General features: G+C 50.8%; 1 protein-coding gene across 1 annotated transcript; it reads left to right on the top strand.

Moving 5' to 3' along the window:
• Positions 1 to 335: 335 nt before the first annotated feature.
• Positions 336 to 5,878, top strand: Inmt (indolethylamine N-methyltransferase). The gene is made up of 3 exons (XM_028864105.2): positions 336 to 840; positions 2,063 to 2,270; positions 5,234 to 5,878. The coding sequence occupies exons 1-3, from the start codon at positions 693 to 695 to the stop codon at positions 5,655 to 5,657; spliced, it is 780 nt and encodes a 259-aa protein (XP_028719938.1). The 5' UTR covers positions 336 to 692; the 3' UTR covers positions 5,658 to 5,878.
• The last annotated feature ends 7,724 nt before the right edge of the window (positions 5,879 to 13,602 follow it).

Here is a 13,602-nt window from a genome sequence, read left to right as displayed (position 1 = left end):
CCTTGGCCAACACAGGCCTGATGATTGAGGGAAGTGCAGTCAAAGTTTACTCCTGAGCTAATAAAAGAGAAGCCATTAAACCAAGTGAGAAAACAAGATTAAAACCACCGAAGAATCATTAACTCAGTTAAAGACAAGCTGTTTACAAAGGCAAATTCACTGAGTGCAGGGGAGAAGTTCTGACAATCTCGGATCCTACTTCCCCATCCCAAGGAGCAATTCTGCTCCGATTCTTGTATTGTCTGCAGTAGCAGCGATGAAGCCCAGGGGGTTGAATGTGCTGACCAGGGGCCAGGCCCTGAGTCTCCACCCTCTACTCTCAACCCCAAGAGTGAAGCATCGCTGAGCAGCCCCTGGTCTCTCTGGTCTCTGTCTCTTTCTCTTTGTTCCTCTGTAATTCTCTGCCTCTCCCAATCTGAGCAGTACCACCTCCAAAGACACCACCCCGGGGGAACCAGGCATGAGTGCTTCCTCAGGACAGGACTCGGGGCACCCTAGCATTCTCATGCTTCATCACAAAAATCAAATCCAGCCAGGAATCTGACGCCAGCTCTCTGATGTCATCGGCAGGGACCCTAGCTCCACCCTGAGAAGGGAGGTCTACTCAAAGAGATTTTAAAAGGTGTAGTGGGGAGGAAGGAGCACTCTGCAGGGGTAAGAGGAGTACAGAGAGCCCTGACAGGCTGAGCAGAATGGAGGACAAGGTATACAAGGACTATGAAAAAGAATTCAGTCCCCGAGACTACCTGGACACCTTCTACAACTTCAACTCAGGCCCCGTGGCAGAGCGGGAAATCGTGAAGTTCAGCCTGCAGAACCTTTACCAGACCTTCTCTGTGGGTGAGTGGCTGAGGTCCCCCTGGGGAGGGGCTGGAGCGGTGCCAACGTGAAGAGCTCACTCTGTACGTACAGATGCTGCAGAGCTGACCGGTCTGGCGGCCCACAGGACCCACAGATGGCGACGCATGTGGGTCCCGTGGAGCCACGCCTCGAGAGCTTGCAGCCACAGTCAGCCTCGGTTGCTTCCCTTGTAAAATTCGAGGGGCACACCCAGATGTGTGGAGCTCGCAGGTCGCTGCTGCTGGGAGAAGTGACAGGGTGGGCATGAGGACCAAAGCTGCTCTACCCTCCTCCTCTGCCACAGGCCTTCCAGAGAGTTCTCCGGACTTTCTGGGACCTTGAATCTCTCTGAAAAGCTGATGAAAACTCTTACACACACAAGCATACATGCATACAAGCATCCACAATTTCTGCCCCCCCAAAAACATCTAAGTGGGGGCACTAAGGCTCGGCATTGTGGGCAGGGAAAGAAAGACAGCCAATAGGAGCACCAGCAAGAATAAAGCATGATAGTTCAGAGGGCCGAGCACCAGTGGGAAGAGTGTGTTCTGTGTGACCCTGGAGATTGCATAACCTCCCCACCTCCCCCTGCAAAAAAACCTTCTTAACCAGACATTCAGTGCCAAGGAAGGGGTATCAAGGAGCTCCCTCAGAATACAGAAGAAGGGAAGCTCGGAGCTCCTAGGTAAGGCCGGAGCAGAGTTCAGGCGCTGGTTCTTGGCAGGGGCATAGTAGGTGTAAAAGGAGACTGCAGGAGGGAGGGGGAGGGCTTGGAGGCCACACCCTGGGGCTACCCTTGCACCCTAGGGCTAGCCTTACACATGGCTCCCTTTTCAGCATACCTGAAGGGCTCTGAAGAACTGGCCGGCTTCCTTCCCAACCTTCACCCCAGACCCTGTCACTCCAACCGTATGCCGATTCCTAAATTCCACTGTTCTTAGCGATAAGCCAGTGTCAACCGATGACAGATCAATCCTAAATTTATCCAGAAGGCCAGACATGCCTCTCAGGCCTCCACTAGGGCCCCGGGGGCAACAGGGAGGATTTTGAGAATGTCAGCCGCACCCCTAGCCTTGCTCTCCAATCCTGTCAACTCACAGCCCAGAAAGGCAGGAGGCTACTGGCCTCCTCAGCTGGCACCTCCTCCGAGGCTTGGAGTTCTCCACGCACTCAGCAGGATGTGGCGTCAGGGTGCCCAGACCTGCCCATGCTATCTCCACAGGAGGTTTAAAGGGCGACGTCCTGATTGACGTCGGCTCGGGCCCCACCATCTACCAGCTGCTCGCAGCCTGCGAGGCCTTCCGGGAGATCATCGTCTCTGACTACACGCCGCAGAACCTGCAGGAGCTGCAGAAATGGCTGAAGAAGGAGCCAGGGGCCTATGACTGGTCCTCCATAGTGCAGCATGCGTGTGAGCTGGAGGGGGACAGGTAACCGCCCCCCGTGTCTTCCACTCACCTCATCCTTCTCAGACAAGGCCCCCGTGGTGCTCAGGACAGCGCAGGGACCTGCTACCCACCTCTCTTTCCTCCTGGTCTGCCTGCACCTCATGAACGTATAACCCCTGGGTCAGTCCAACCTCCAGTCCCAATGCTGCCCCCAAGCTGTCTGGCCCTGCTCCCCCTTTCTCCGTACCTGTTCAAACCAGCTGTGACACCAGCTCCTACGTCACGTCCTCCAGGAAATCCCGCTGACTGTCCCAGCTCACACCACTCCCACTTTGCTCTGGAGACTGGCTCAGGGTCTCCTCTGGTGTAGGGGGACACACTTATCATGGAAAGACATGCTATGAGGTACATCCTCACACGTAGCACTGTGACAAAGCCCCAGAGATCAATACCAGTGGCCTTCTGCAGGTCCTATGTCCACTTTGGTTCATAGAGGGCATAAACCCCAACTGGAGCTGCAAGGGTCAGTGATTCTGATTATCCTGCAGCTTGGGAAACTGAGGCACTGGCTTGGAGAGGGTCCTCTAGCCCTCCTCAGAGCAAGGTAAAAACAGGTCAGTATTTCTGCCCTGATCTGGGAGCAGAGGACTGACCCTGTCACAATCCAGGACAGCCTTTGGTGGTCACGGCTAGAGGGACCTTGGAGTTGTCCCACCTGGGTGTCACTCACTATGAGTCAAGAGCACACACAGGCAGGAGGAGGGAGCCCCACAGCCCCTGTTACAGGAGGAAGACAGCCACCATCATGCTAGACTGAGACAGGTCATGTGAGAGGAGACGAGAGGGGAGGCTTCAGCAGGGACAGGAGAGCAATGGTCTGGGCTAGAGGCGGCCTCGCCCAGGAGCTGGGGCTCCTGTAGTTGAGGTGAGGGAACAAGGGCCACATCCCAGGAAGACCATGCAAGTGACACGGGCAGTATGGCAAAGGCTGACGACCCACGTATGAAGAGGACACGGTCGGGCATCGGGGAGGGCCACCAACGCCACACATTGGCACCCTCGAGGCTGTGGTAAGAGTGACATGATGACACATTGTGTGTGTGTGTGTGTGTGTGTGTGTATGTGTGTGTAAATGTGTGTATGTGTGTTTGCATATGTGTGGATGCAGCATGAACGTGTGTGTATGTGAAAGTGTGTATGTCTATGTGTGTGAGTGTATGTGTATATGTTAATGTGCATACGTATATATATGTGTGGAGTGTGTGTGTACATGTGTGCATGTATGTATGTACAATGTGTGTGTATAGGTATACATGTATGTGTGTACGTGTGTGTGCACACACACATGTGCGAATGGGGCATGAATTCCACAGTGGATGTGTGGAGGTCAGAAGGCAACCTGTGGGAGTTGGTTCTCTCTCCTCAATGTGCGGGCCAGGTCCTATGGGTTCTGAGGTTTGGCAGTAAGCTCCTTTAGCAACTGAGACACCCCACCAGTTCAGGACCTGAATCTTTGAAAGAACTATTCCGTACACCAAGCTGAGGAGAGTGTCAAACCCAGTCAGAGCAGCAGGTGGCAGTGTTACCCCTAGCAGTGACAATAAGTAGAGGGGGGGGACGTGGAGGATGCTGGAGCCTGTAGCAACTCTGCCGGGCTGGTTAGCCATGACTAGTAGTTTAGATGTGAAGAGGAGCCAAGGGTGACCCCAAGGTTCATGGCCACAGACGCAGGAAGGAGGTAGAGGGGAGCATTTAGACAGCAGGTGCATCTGGGGCGCTGTGGCTGGAGCTGCCTCGGTGGCGCGGCCACGGCCACAGGGTATGACTTGGAACTCCAAGGTTACTGCAAGGCTGGGCTAGGAACCCAATCAGGGGTGGGATAGGATCACTGGATGGCCAGAGAGGAGGCTTGTGGTTGGGTTGTGCTTTTGTTTTTGTTGTTTTTGTTTTGTTTTGTTTAACCCTTTTGTTCTTTGAGGGGCCAGCTCTCAAGAGGCTGAGACAGGAGTCTCGTGGGTTTAAAGCTAGCCTGAGCTATAGACTGAGTTCTAGACAAGTCTGGGCTACACAGAGAGACCCTGTTTCCAAAAAAGAGCAAGGGTTTTTTGGGGGGGGAGGGGGGTTGTTTTGTTTTGTTTTTTTAGCTTAAAAAAATAATAAAGACAATGGGGAGACAACTAAGTCATACAGTGCTGACCTTGCCTGAAGATCTTAGTTCAATTCCCAGAACCCACGTCTTGTGTTTTTTGTTTGTTTGTTTCATTTTGTTTTGTTTTGAGGTGGTGGCCTGTGCTTATGATCTTAGCACTAAGCAGGCTAAAATAGGAGATCCACAGGGCTTGTTGGGCAGCCAGGCTAGGTTACTTTTCCAATGAGATGATACTTTGGGTCAACAAAAGAAGAAAAAGGAGACAGCCCCCGAGGGATGACACCTGAGGTTGTACTCTGGCTTCCACACACATCCACAAACATTGGCATGCACATTTTCACACACATATGCACCTACACTCATAAGGACAAACAAGATAATAATAATGAAATATACCAAAGAGATTGAATGAGTGTAGAGAAGGAAGGGAGATGGGCGGTGGTGGTGCACACCTTTAATCCCAGCACTCGGGAGGCTGAGGCAGGTGGATCTCTGTGAGTTCGATGCCAGCCTGGTCTACAGAGCGAGTCCCAGGACAGGCTCCAAAGCTACACAGAGAAACCCTGTCTTTAAAAAAAAAAATTAAAGGAAGGAAGGGATAGTGGAAGAAGAAGATGAACGCAAACACCAAATCCAATATCGCTGGTGGCTGTGAGCAGCTTTGTGCCTCAGTTTCCATCTGTGTAGCACGTTGCTGGTCAGGTTAAATAGTGGGATGGTTGTGGGGCCAGAGAAAATCGCAACAACCACAATAACTATTTTTCATAATTACGAGCTTTTATCATTTATGATACTGGTCCATCTCAATCATGTTGTCAGCTTCAGTCACCACAGCACCTCTCTGATCCTCCAACAGAAGCAAGTGGCAGGAGAAGGAGGCCAAGCTCCGAAAGACCGTCACTCATGTACTCAAGTGTGATGTGACCAAGACACCCCCACTGGGGTCAGCTCAAGTGCCGCTGGCTGACTGTGTGCTGACCTTTCTGGCCATGGAGTGCGCCTGTCTTGACGTGGATACCTACCGGGCAGCCCTGCGCAGACTGGCTGACCTGCTGAAGCCAGGGGGCCACCTGGTCACCATGGTTACTCTGGGTTTCCAGAGCTATCTGGTAGGCCCCAAGAAGTTCCCTGGCGTTTACCTGGAGAGGGAGACGGTCGAGAAGGCTGTTCAAGATGCAGGTTGCCAGGTGCTGAAATGCAACTGCACCCCCCTCAAATACTCGAAGGCCTTATGTGAGGGTCTCTGCTTTGTAGTGGCCCGCAAGAGCCCCAGTGCCTGAGGCCACTGGCAGAGAAGAGCCTTCCCCGGGGAAGTTAGAGCCAGCGTTCATACAGCCTTGCTCCATGCCTTCCTAACACTGGTCACGCCGCTTCTGTCTATTACCTGGTCACAAGGTCACAAGGAGAAAACCCAAGGTTCTCTATTTTCAGCCCCAACATCCTTTCCCCTTGTTCCTTTTCTTCTAAGTAAAGCTCATTAAAATAAAGTGATTTCTCTGGATTCTGTCTTGGGACAGCCTTTCCCAACAACAGATGGGAATTTGGCTGCCAGACATTTATCTGGGAGCGGATGCTGCGAACGCAAATGCAGGCATGGGAGGAAGAGCCGGGGGGGGGGTAGGAGGAAGGCAGGGGTGGGGAGAGGCAGAGGGTGGGATAAGAAGCACCAAGCCCATTCTACTGAGGCAACTGGAGCCAGGGCCAGTGTGGGGCCCGCAGGCGGCATTAGCTACTAAGGGAGTTGGCCATGCCGCCTTGCCTGAAATGTTGGCCCACAGGGAGAAAGTTCTAGCCTGGCAATCACATGAGGCCCTCCATAGCCAGACTGCTATTCTGTGGCCTGCAGCTATGACATGGGGGTCTTTGGACCAACCAGCCTCTGTCACAGTTTGGGTTTCTATTGTTGTGATCAAATACCATAACCAAAAGCAACTTGGGTAGGACAGGTCTGTTTAGTGGACATTTTCAGGTAATCATCTACCACAGAGAGAAGTCAGCAAGAACACAGCAGGACAGAAGCCTAGAGGTGGAATGGAAGCAAAAGCTGTGGAGGCGTGATGCTTACTAGATTTCTCAGCCTGCTTTCTTATATCATCCGGTACCACCTTCCCTGGAGTGGTACCATCCATAGTGCTCTGGGCCCTTCCACATCAGTCATTAATTAATAAAATGATCTACTTGCTTGTCCATGGGCCAAGCTGGTTGGAGGGATTTCTCAATCGAGGTTTCCTCTTCTTAAATGACTCTAGCTTGTGTCCAATTGACACACACACACACAAAAAAAAAAACCTAACCAGAATGATTCCCCCTTGACAACCTGACACACAAACACATTACTATTAAACCATAACCTGTTCTTTCTTATTCATCCCCAAGATCTCATATTAATATTAATATAACAGTATAAAACATTCCAAGTTTTAAAAAGTCCCACATTCTTTAAACATTCAGCTACCTTAAAAGTTCAATTTCTTTAAAATATCCAAAGTCTCTAAACTGTGGCATCCTGTAAAATAAAACGAAGTTAAATGCTTTTCTACGCAAAGAGGGAAGAACCAGGGCACAGTTACATTCTGAGCAAAGTAAAACCAAAATTTAACAGTATAAAAAGCTCAGTGCTTGATGTACGGGACCTACTCACGACCCTCTGGATTCCAAAGGGCCTTGGCAAAAGTACTTCTCTAGTCCTGCCATCTGCAGCACATGCACCTTGTTGAAGGTGGAAGTTTCCTTTTCCCAGTACCCGCTTCCAAATTACCACACAGAGGCTAATATTAATTATAAGTACTCAGCCAATAGCTCAGGCTTGTTACTAACTAGCTCTTACATATTAAGTTAACCCATGTTCCTTATTTATGCTCTGCCACATGGTGGTACCTTTACTAACGTGGCACATTCATCTCCTGCTTCCTATGCATTTGGCTGGTAACTCCACCCTTCTCCATCCCATCATCCTTAATTTGGTCACCCTACCTATACTTCCTGCCTGGCTACTGGCCAATCAGTGTTTTATTAGACCAATTTGAATGACAAATCTTTATAGTGTACAAGAAGATTATTCCACAGCACCTTGTCTCTCGGATTCAGGCTGGCTCCATTCCACAGCTCCTACTGTCCTTAGTGGTTATCCCACATACTAGCATCTCTAAAATACTGGGTTCTCTAATGAAGATGGGCTATACCATCCTTAATAGCCTCTCCTGGGCTCTCTTTGGAGACTCTAGCCCTGCCACATGGTGCCAAACCTCAGCTTCTCTCCATGACATCTTCAATTCTAGGACTTCGACTTCAACTGAGTCTTCATATTTATCAATGGCCTCTACTAGCTTGTCATGGTGCCAAGCCTCAGGTTCACTCCATGACCCCTTCATGCCTTCAAACCCAATAACACCTGAGTGGCTCCTACATAGTATCAAGTTCAGCTACCAGCACGAGATGCAGCCTCAACCCCCTCTGGACCACAGCTTCTATGTGCTAACCCTAGGGAAATATTTCCGGAAGGTTTTATCTCAATGATGCTTGTCTCCTCCTAACCCCTGATAACTCCTCAGCTCCAGAGAGCAAGTGTTGATTGCACCAGCAAAGCAAAGTTTTCCCTTTAGTCATTCTGGTCTGCTGTTAACCACAGCCAATGCTTCAGCCCTGGCTGACTGGCACTGCAGTTCTGAATCCAAACCATCACATCAAAGCAAAAGTAGATCTTGGCTTCCCTCTGAATGTCACAAGCCAGGCCTTCATCATCTGCACTGCTCTCAACATTCTTATCTTCCAAGGTCCTAGAGAACAACAGCCCACAGAGCTAACACCCCCCCCCCCCCCCCCAGAGCTCCGAGCGCTCGATGGTCTTCCAACCCAAAGTTCAAATGAGACCACAATCCTCCCTGAAACACATGGTCAGGTTTGTTACAGTACCCCGTGCCTAGTACCAATTTCTGCCGAAGTAAGGCAGAAACCTGGAGGCAGGAAGTGAGCAGAAGCCATGGAGGAACATTGTTTACTGGCTCGCTCAGCCTGCTTTCCTATATCATCCTGTACCACCTTCATACGAGTGGCACCGCCCACAGTGAGCTGGACTCTTCCACATAAACCATTAGTCAAGAAAATGCCCTGTAGGCTTGCCCATGGGCCAATCTGGTAAAGGCATTTTCTCAGTTAAAGTTCCCTCTTTTCAAATGACTCTAGTTGACTCTAGTTTGAGTCAAGTTGACAACAACAACAAATTAATTAATTAAAAACATAGCCAGGACAACCTTCTTCTGAATGGCCTTATTACACAGTGCTTTTCTTTCTCCGCTCCTGAGCACTCAACAGAAAGAGCAAGTGATGAGAAAAGCCAGGCCAACAGCCACAGCCCGGGGAAGAGCAGCCTTCCCTGCTCTTAAAACCAGTGTTTTCCTAAATGTTTCCATTGTGTTTGTGAGGTGACCCTGAGCCTTAAGTCAGAGGGCAGTAATAAGGGAGTCCTCCCTCCAGGGTCAAGGGAGTCCTCCCACCAGGGTCAAGGGAGTCCTCCCACCAGGGTCAAGGACAAACCTAGTTTCATCCCTGGCCCTGCTTTAGAGCTACAGCAATGTGAGGCAGCAATGATTCCATATGGCCACTAGAGGGCAGGGCAGGGCAGAGCATCAGCAGAACTCGGGTGTTCTTAGAGATGTTTGTTCAGGCAACTTTTTGACATCCTGGGGTTTGTTTGTTTGTTTGTTTTTCCTGTCCTCTTAGCAAAAACAAAACAAAACAAAAACCCCCTTCTACAGGCAAGGTCTCTGAAAGCATGACTTCCTGTCTGTGTGGTCCCAGATTCTGCATCTCCACGGTGCCTGGAGGAGGTGGGAGAGGAAGCTGAGGGTGGAGTATCTTGAGGTGGGCAACACCGAGTAGGAGGTTTGGGGCCCTTCTCAGCGTCTTCACTTGTCACTGACAGCCTTCCGGTAGCCACGGGCCTCTTTGAGAGTGCACACAGCATGTAAGATATGGAGCTAGGCCCCTCTTCCGCATCCAGTCTGCTGGAAACAGAAGGGAAGAGGAAGCGTTCTGGAATCACAAAGTTCAATCCAGGCAGCAGAGTCTGGAAGTCCAGTGGACAGGTTTGCTAACACGGAGCAAACTGGTACGTTTTGGAGAGTACAGATGCCCATGGTTCACTGAATTCTCCAGATATAACCTTTGGAGAACAGACCAGCAAGAAATCTGCTCTCAGAGTCTTCTGGGGACAGCAGGAGTGAGGAAGAGGATGGGGTAGTCCCTTCTCAGGTGGTGCTGGCAGCTCCAGGTAAGGAGCTGAACTCTGTTTGCTCTCAGGGTGTCTTAGTTTGCTTTCTATTGTTGCGATAAGGCACCGTGACCAAAAGCAACTTGGGGAGGAAAGGATTTATTTCAGCTTACAGTTTATAGTCCATCATGAAGGGAAGTCAGGGCAGGAACTCAATGCAGGAACCTGGAAGGCAGAACTGAAGCAGAGGCCATGGAGGAGAGCTGCTTACTGGCTTGTTCCCCATGGCTTACTCAGCCTGCTTTCTTGTACCACTCAGGACCACCTACCCAGGGATGGTACCATGCAGAGTGGGCAGAGCCCTCCCACATCCATCAGGAGTCAACAAAATGCGCTATAGGTTTACTTACAGGTCAGTCTGATAGGGACATTTTCTCAGTTGAGGTTCCTTCTTCTCAAGCGACTCTAGCTTTTGTCAAGTTGACAAACACTAACCAGCACACAGGGACCAAGCTCCTACTTAGCGGGGAAGTGCGGGCTCCCAGGAGCTCAGATCTCATGTGCCCTGCAGAGTTTGAGCAAAGGGGGAAAGGTGCACCCAGAATCCTTCCCTGGGTGGCTGTTAAGGCCAAACCACCTGCCGGCAGCTTTCTCATCAGCAGCCACCCCCTGACCAAGCTCAAGTTTCTTAAGGGACACGAGGCCCTAAGCTAAGAATCATTTCCGGGTAGGTCAGCGAGGGATAGGTACAAGGAAGGACAGTACCAAATGAAACCTTCAGGAGTCAGGCTGCCTAGGGAGGCTGGGGAAGGTTGTGTCTGAAGGAGGACCCCCCAACACACAACATGCATGCACACACACACACCATGCACACACACACACACACACACACACCATACACACACACACACACCATGCACACACCACACACACACACACACACACACACACACACACACACACGCACACACACCATACACACACCAAACACACACACACACACACACACCATGCACACACCACACACACACACCATGCACACACCACACACACACACACACACCATGCACACACACACCACACACACCATGCACACACACCATGCACACACACACACACACACACACACGCACACACCATGTACACACCACACACACACACACATACCATGCACACACACACACACACCATACACACACACCATGCACACACACACCATGCACACACACACACACACACACACACACACATTACCATGAGGTATGCAGTCAGAAGATGAGCCACTTCCTGTCTGGATGGAGATGGGGCCTCCTCCTGCAGTCCAGCACTGAGCGGGCCCAACAGATCACTTCTGGGCCTTTCTGAGATCGAAAGTCTAGGATCCCTGTGTTGGGACAAGGGGTGTAGTGGTGTAGTGATGGGCTGCCCCCAGAAAGAGGAAAAGGAACCCACCCGCTGCAGGAATCTAGGGGAGTCCTAATGGCTGGTGGGAGCCGGGATCAAGTGCCATCGGCAAAGCGGGGCGTTGAAGGCCTAGAAAGGGACCGGCAGCCCCTGTCTGGAGACTGTGGTCAAAGGCAGGAGGTGGGGTAGGACCACTGTACACCGACCCCTGAGCTTCCAGGGCTGTCAGCGGAGACTGGGCACGGTGCAGAGGGACTAGAGAATCCGAGTTGGATGAAGTGGAGACTACCCTGCTAGGTGGGACCCTCGTGTCTCTTAGAGGGTGAGTAGGCAAGAGCCAGAAGCCAAGGAAGGTAAGGCACCTTCTGCCGGACACCCTAATGGGGCCGGTGGGGTCCGAGCCTGGGTCGGCCGATAACAGGTATGTGCTATGCCCAGGACTGGTGCGGGCTTCCTCGGTGAACACCACCTGGAAAAACCTGTGGCGGCCCCTGCTGCAATGATCAGCTCACGGGGATGCATCAGCTGCAAACAGAGCCATCTCCTCCTGTAATTAAGTGGGAACTCTATTCTCCCCGCTCTTGTTAGACTGGCAGCTGACTTCCCCGTGTGTTGGAAAGAAAGCCGTGCCTTCTAATTTGCAGTAACTTTGGGATCCGAGAGAGGTGTGCGCGGCGGGTTCCGCGGGCAGCACAGCAGTGCTCAGGCTCACCCGGAGGACCTGCTGTGTCTGCTTAGACGTCAGAAGGCTCGGCTTTCCCTCAAAACCGCAGCTCAGTCAAGCAACAAGGGCAGAGAAAGCACTTCTGGAGAATGTGAGAGAGCCCAGCCCTCTAACACTGAACCCCACACAGACCCATGGAAGGGAGGGCAGGCGTGCTGGGACTCCAGATGTCTTTGGGAGGAAGGAATTACAGACAGAGCCCTATACTCAGCTGTTCCAGGAGCACGCAGGAAAAGCAGAGTCCAGCACGGGTGTAGGGAGGGTTGGCCAGCAGTTCAAGAACCCGGACTTCCTCAGCTGAGAAGTTCTGAGGTGGATCTACACGCCAGCTTGGATGTGCCGTAAAGAAAGACGTTACACAGTTTCCTTCTCCCATTCCAAGCTGTTGGCTCAAGCGGCTCTTCTGTGCCCAAGGGTGTGTCGTGACTTTCATTTCAAGGCTCTGGGTGAGGAAGAACAGCTGCAGGCATCTGGGGCACAGACCACAACCTGGAAATAATGCAAAAAGTGGGAAGGCCAGGAATCCAGGGCTTGGTCTCCCAAGCTCTATCAAGGAAAGAAAATATGCAGGCATCTAGAAAAGAAAGAATCTGGGCTTCGTGGGAAACAAGCCACGGGAGGGGGCAGGATGCCACCTCCTTTATGACGTGTTTTTCCTGTGCTTCCTGATGGCTTCATTTTGCTTCTCCTGACTCCTTCTGGAGCTGGGTCTTGGCTTCTTTACTTGACTCTGAAGCTCCCTGTTTTCTGTCACTGTGTAGACTCGCTGTACATTTTAAACAGTCTCATGCATATTTTATATTCTGATATAAAATCTAGACACCAAATATGGTTTAGTTGCATTTCTGCTGCTATGGTAAACATCCCAAACAAAAGTAACTTGGTGAAAAACAGGCTTCATGTGACCTGTGCATCCTGATCACAGTCATTGATGAAAGTCAGAACAGGGATTCAGGTGGGAGCAGAGGCAGGAACTTGGAGGAAAGCTGCTTTCAGGCTCATGTTCATCTACCCTTCTTCTACCAACCAGGTCAACCTGCCTAGGGATGGGGCTGCCCATGGTGGACTGCCCTCCACCCCCAACATCAATCAACAATCAAGACAATGTTCCACAATACACTCACTGACCAATCTCACGGAGGCAATTCTTCAAATGAGGTTTCCTTTTCTGAGGAACTCCAGTTTGTATTGTTAAGAAAAACTAACTAGCATAGCATATGAGCAAAGACATATGATATTTTGTCTTTCTGAGACTGGTATAATTCACTTAATATCATTATGTCCAGTTGCACTATTTTTTTACAAACAACCATACTAAATTCTCTGTATCCATCCCTCTCATGTTGATAGACTTCCTCTTTCAAGGGACGGGTTTGCAAAAGAGAAGCCATGAGGGCCCTTTGTGAGCTCACCACCTCTCCCCAAAGCCACGCACTCCAGAAAACAAGCATGGGGCAGGGATTAGCTGCTTGAAGGCTTGTGCATGGCCTCTATGAATGTAGACGTCATCACTGTGCGAGGTTGTACTCCCCACAGTCAAATACAGGACCTGGCACATACTAGGTCTGCAGTAAATAATTGCAGAGTATTTGAAATAACTCTCTGTACTAGTCGGGGTCCTCTAGGGGAAAAGAACCGACAGAATGATTATAGATGTCTTAGTGACTATTCCACTGTTGCAAAGATTCACTATGACCAAGGCAACACTTACAAAAGAAAGCATTGAATGGGGGCCTTGCCTACAGTTTCAAAGGGTAGTCGATGACCATCATGGCAGGGAGCATGACTGCACACATGGCACTGGAACAGTGGCTGACAACTTTCCATCCTGATCCAAAGGCAGCAGGCAAAAAGAGAAACACCAGGCCTGGCATGTGCCTTTGGGACC

The sequence above is a fragment of the Peromyscus leucopus genome, chromosome 3 (genome assembly GCF_004664715.2).
Source record: "Peromyscus leucopus breed LL Stock chromosome 3, UCI_PerLeu_2.1, whole genome shotgun sequence".
Classification (NCBI taxonomy): domain Eukaryota; kingdom Metazoa; phylum Chordata; class Mammalia; order Rodentia; family Cricetidae; genus Peromyscus; species Peromyscus leucopus.
Note: the sequence above shows the minus strand (reverse complement) of the source record. Positions and strands in the feature narration are given on the sequence as shown.

Bases quoted from the DNA above. Each gene is read 5' to 3' on its own strand.
- Inmt (XM_028864105.2), top strand. From the start codon at position 693: ATGGAGGACAAGGTATACAAGGACTATGAAAAAGAATTCAGTCCCCGA. The intron at 841-2,062 runs GTGAGTGGCTGA...CTATCTCCACAG, and splicing joins TTACCAGACCTTCTCTGTGG to GAGGTTTAAAGGGCGACGTC. The intron at 2,271-5,233 runs GTAACCGCCCCC...ATCCTCCAACAG, and splicing joins TGTGAGCTGGAGGGGGACAG to AAGCAAGTGGCAGGAGAAGG.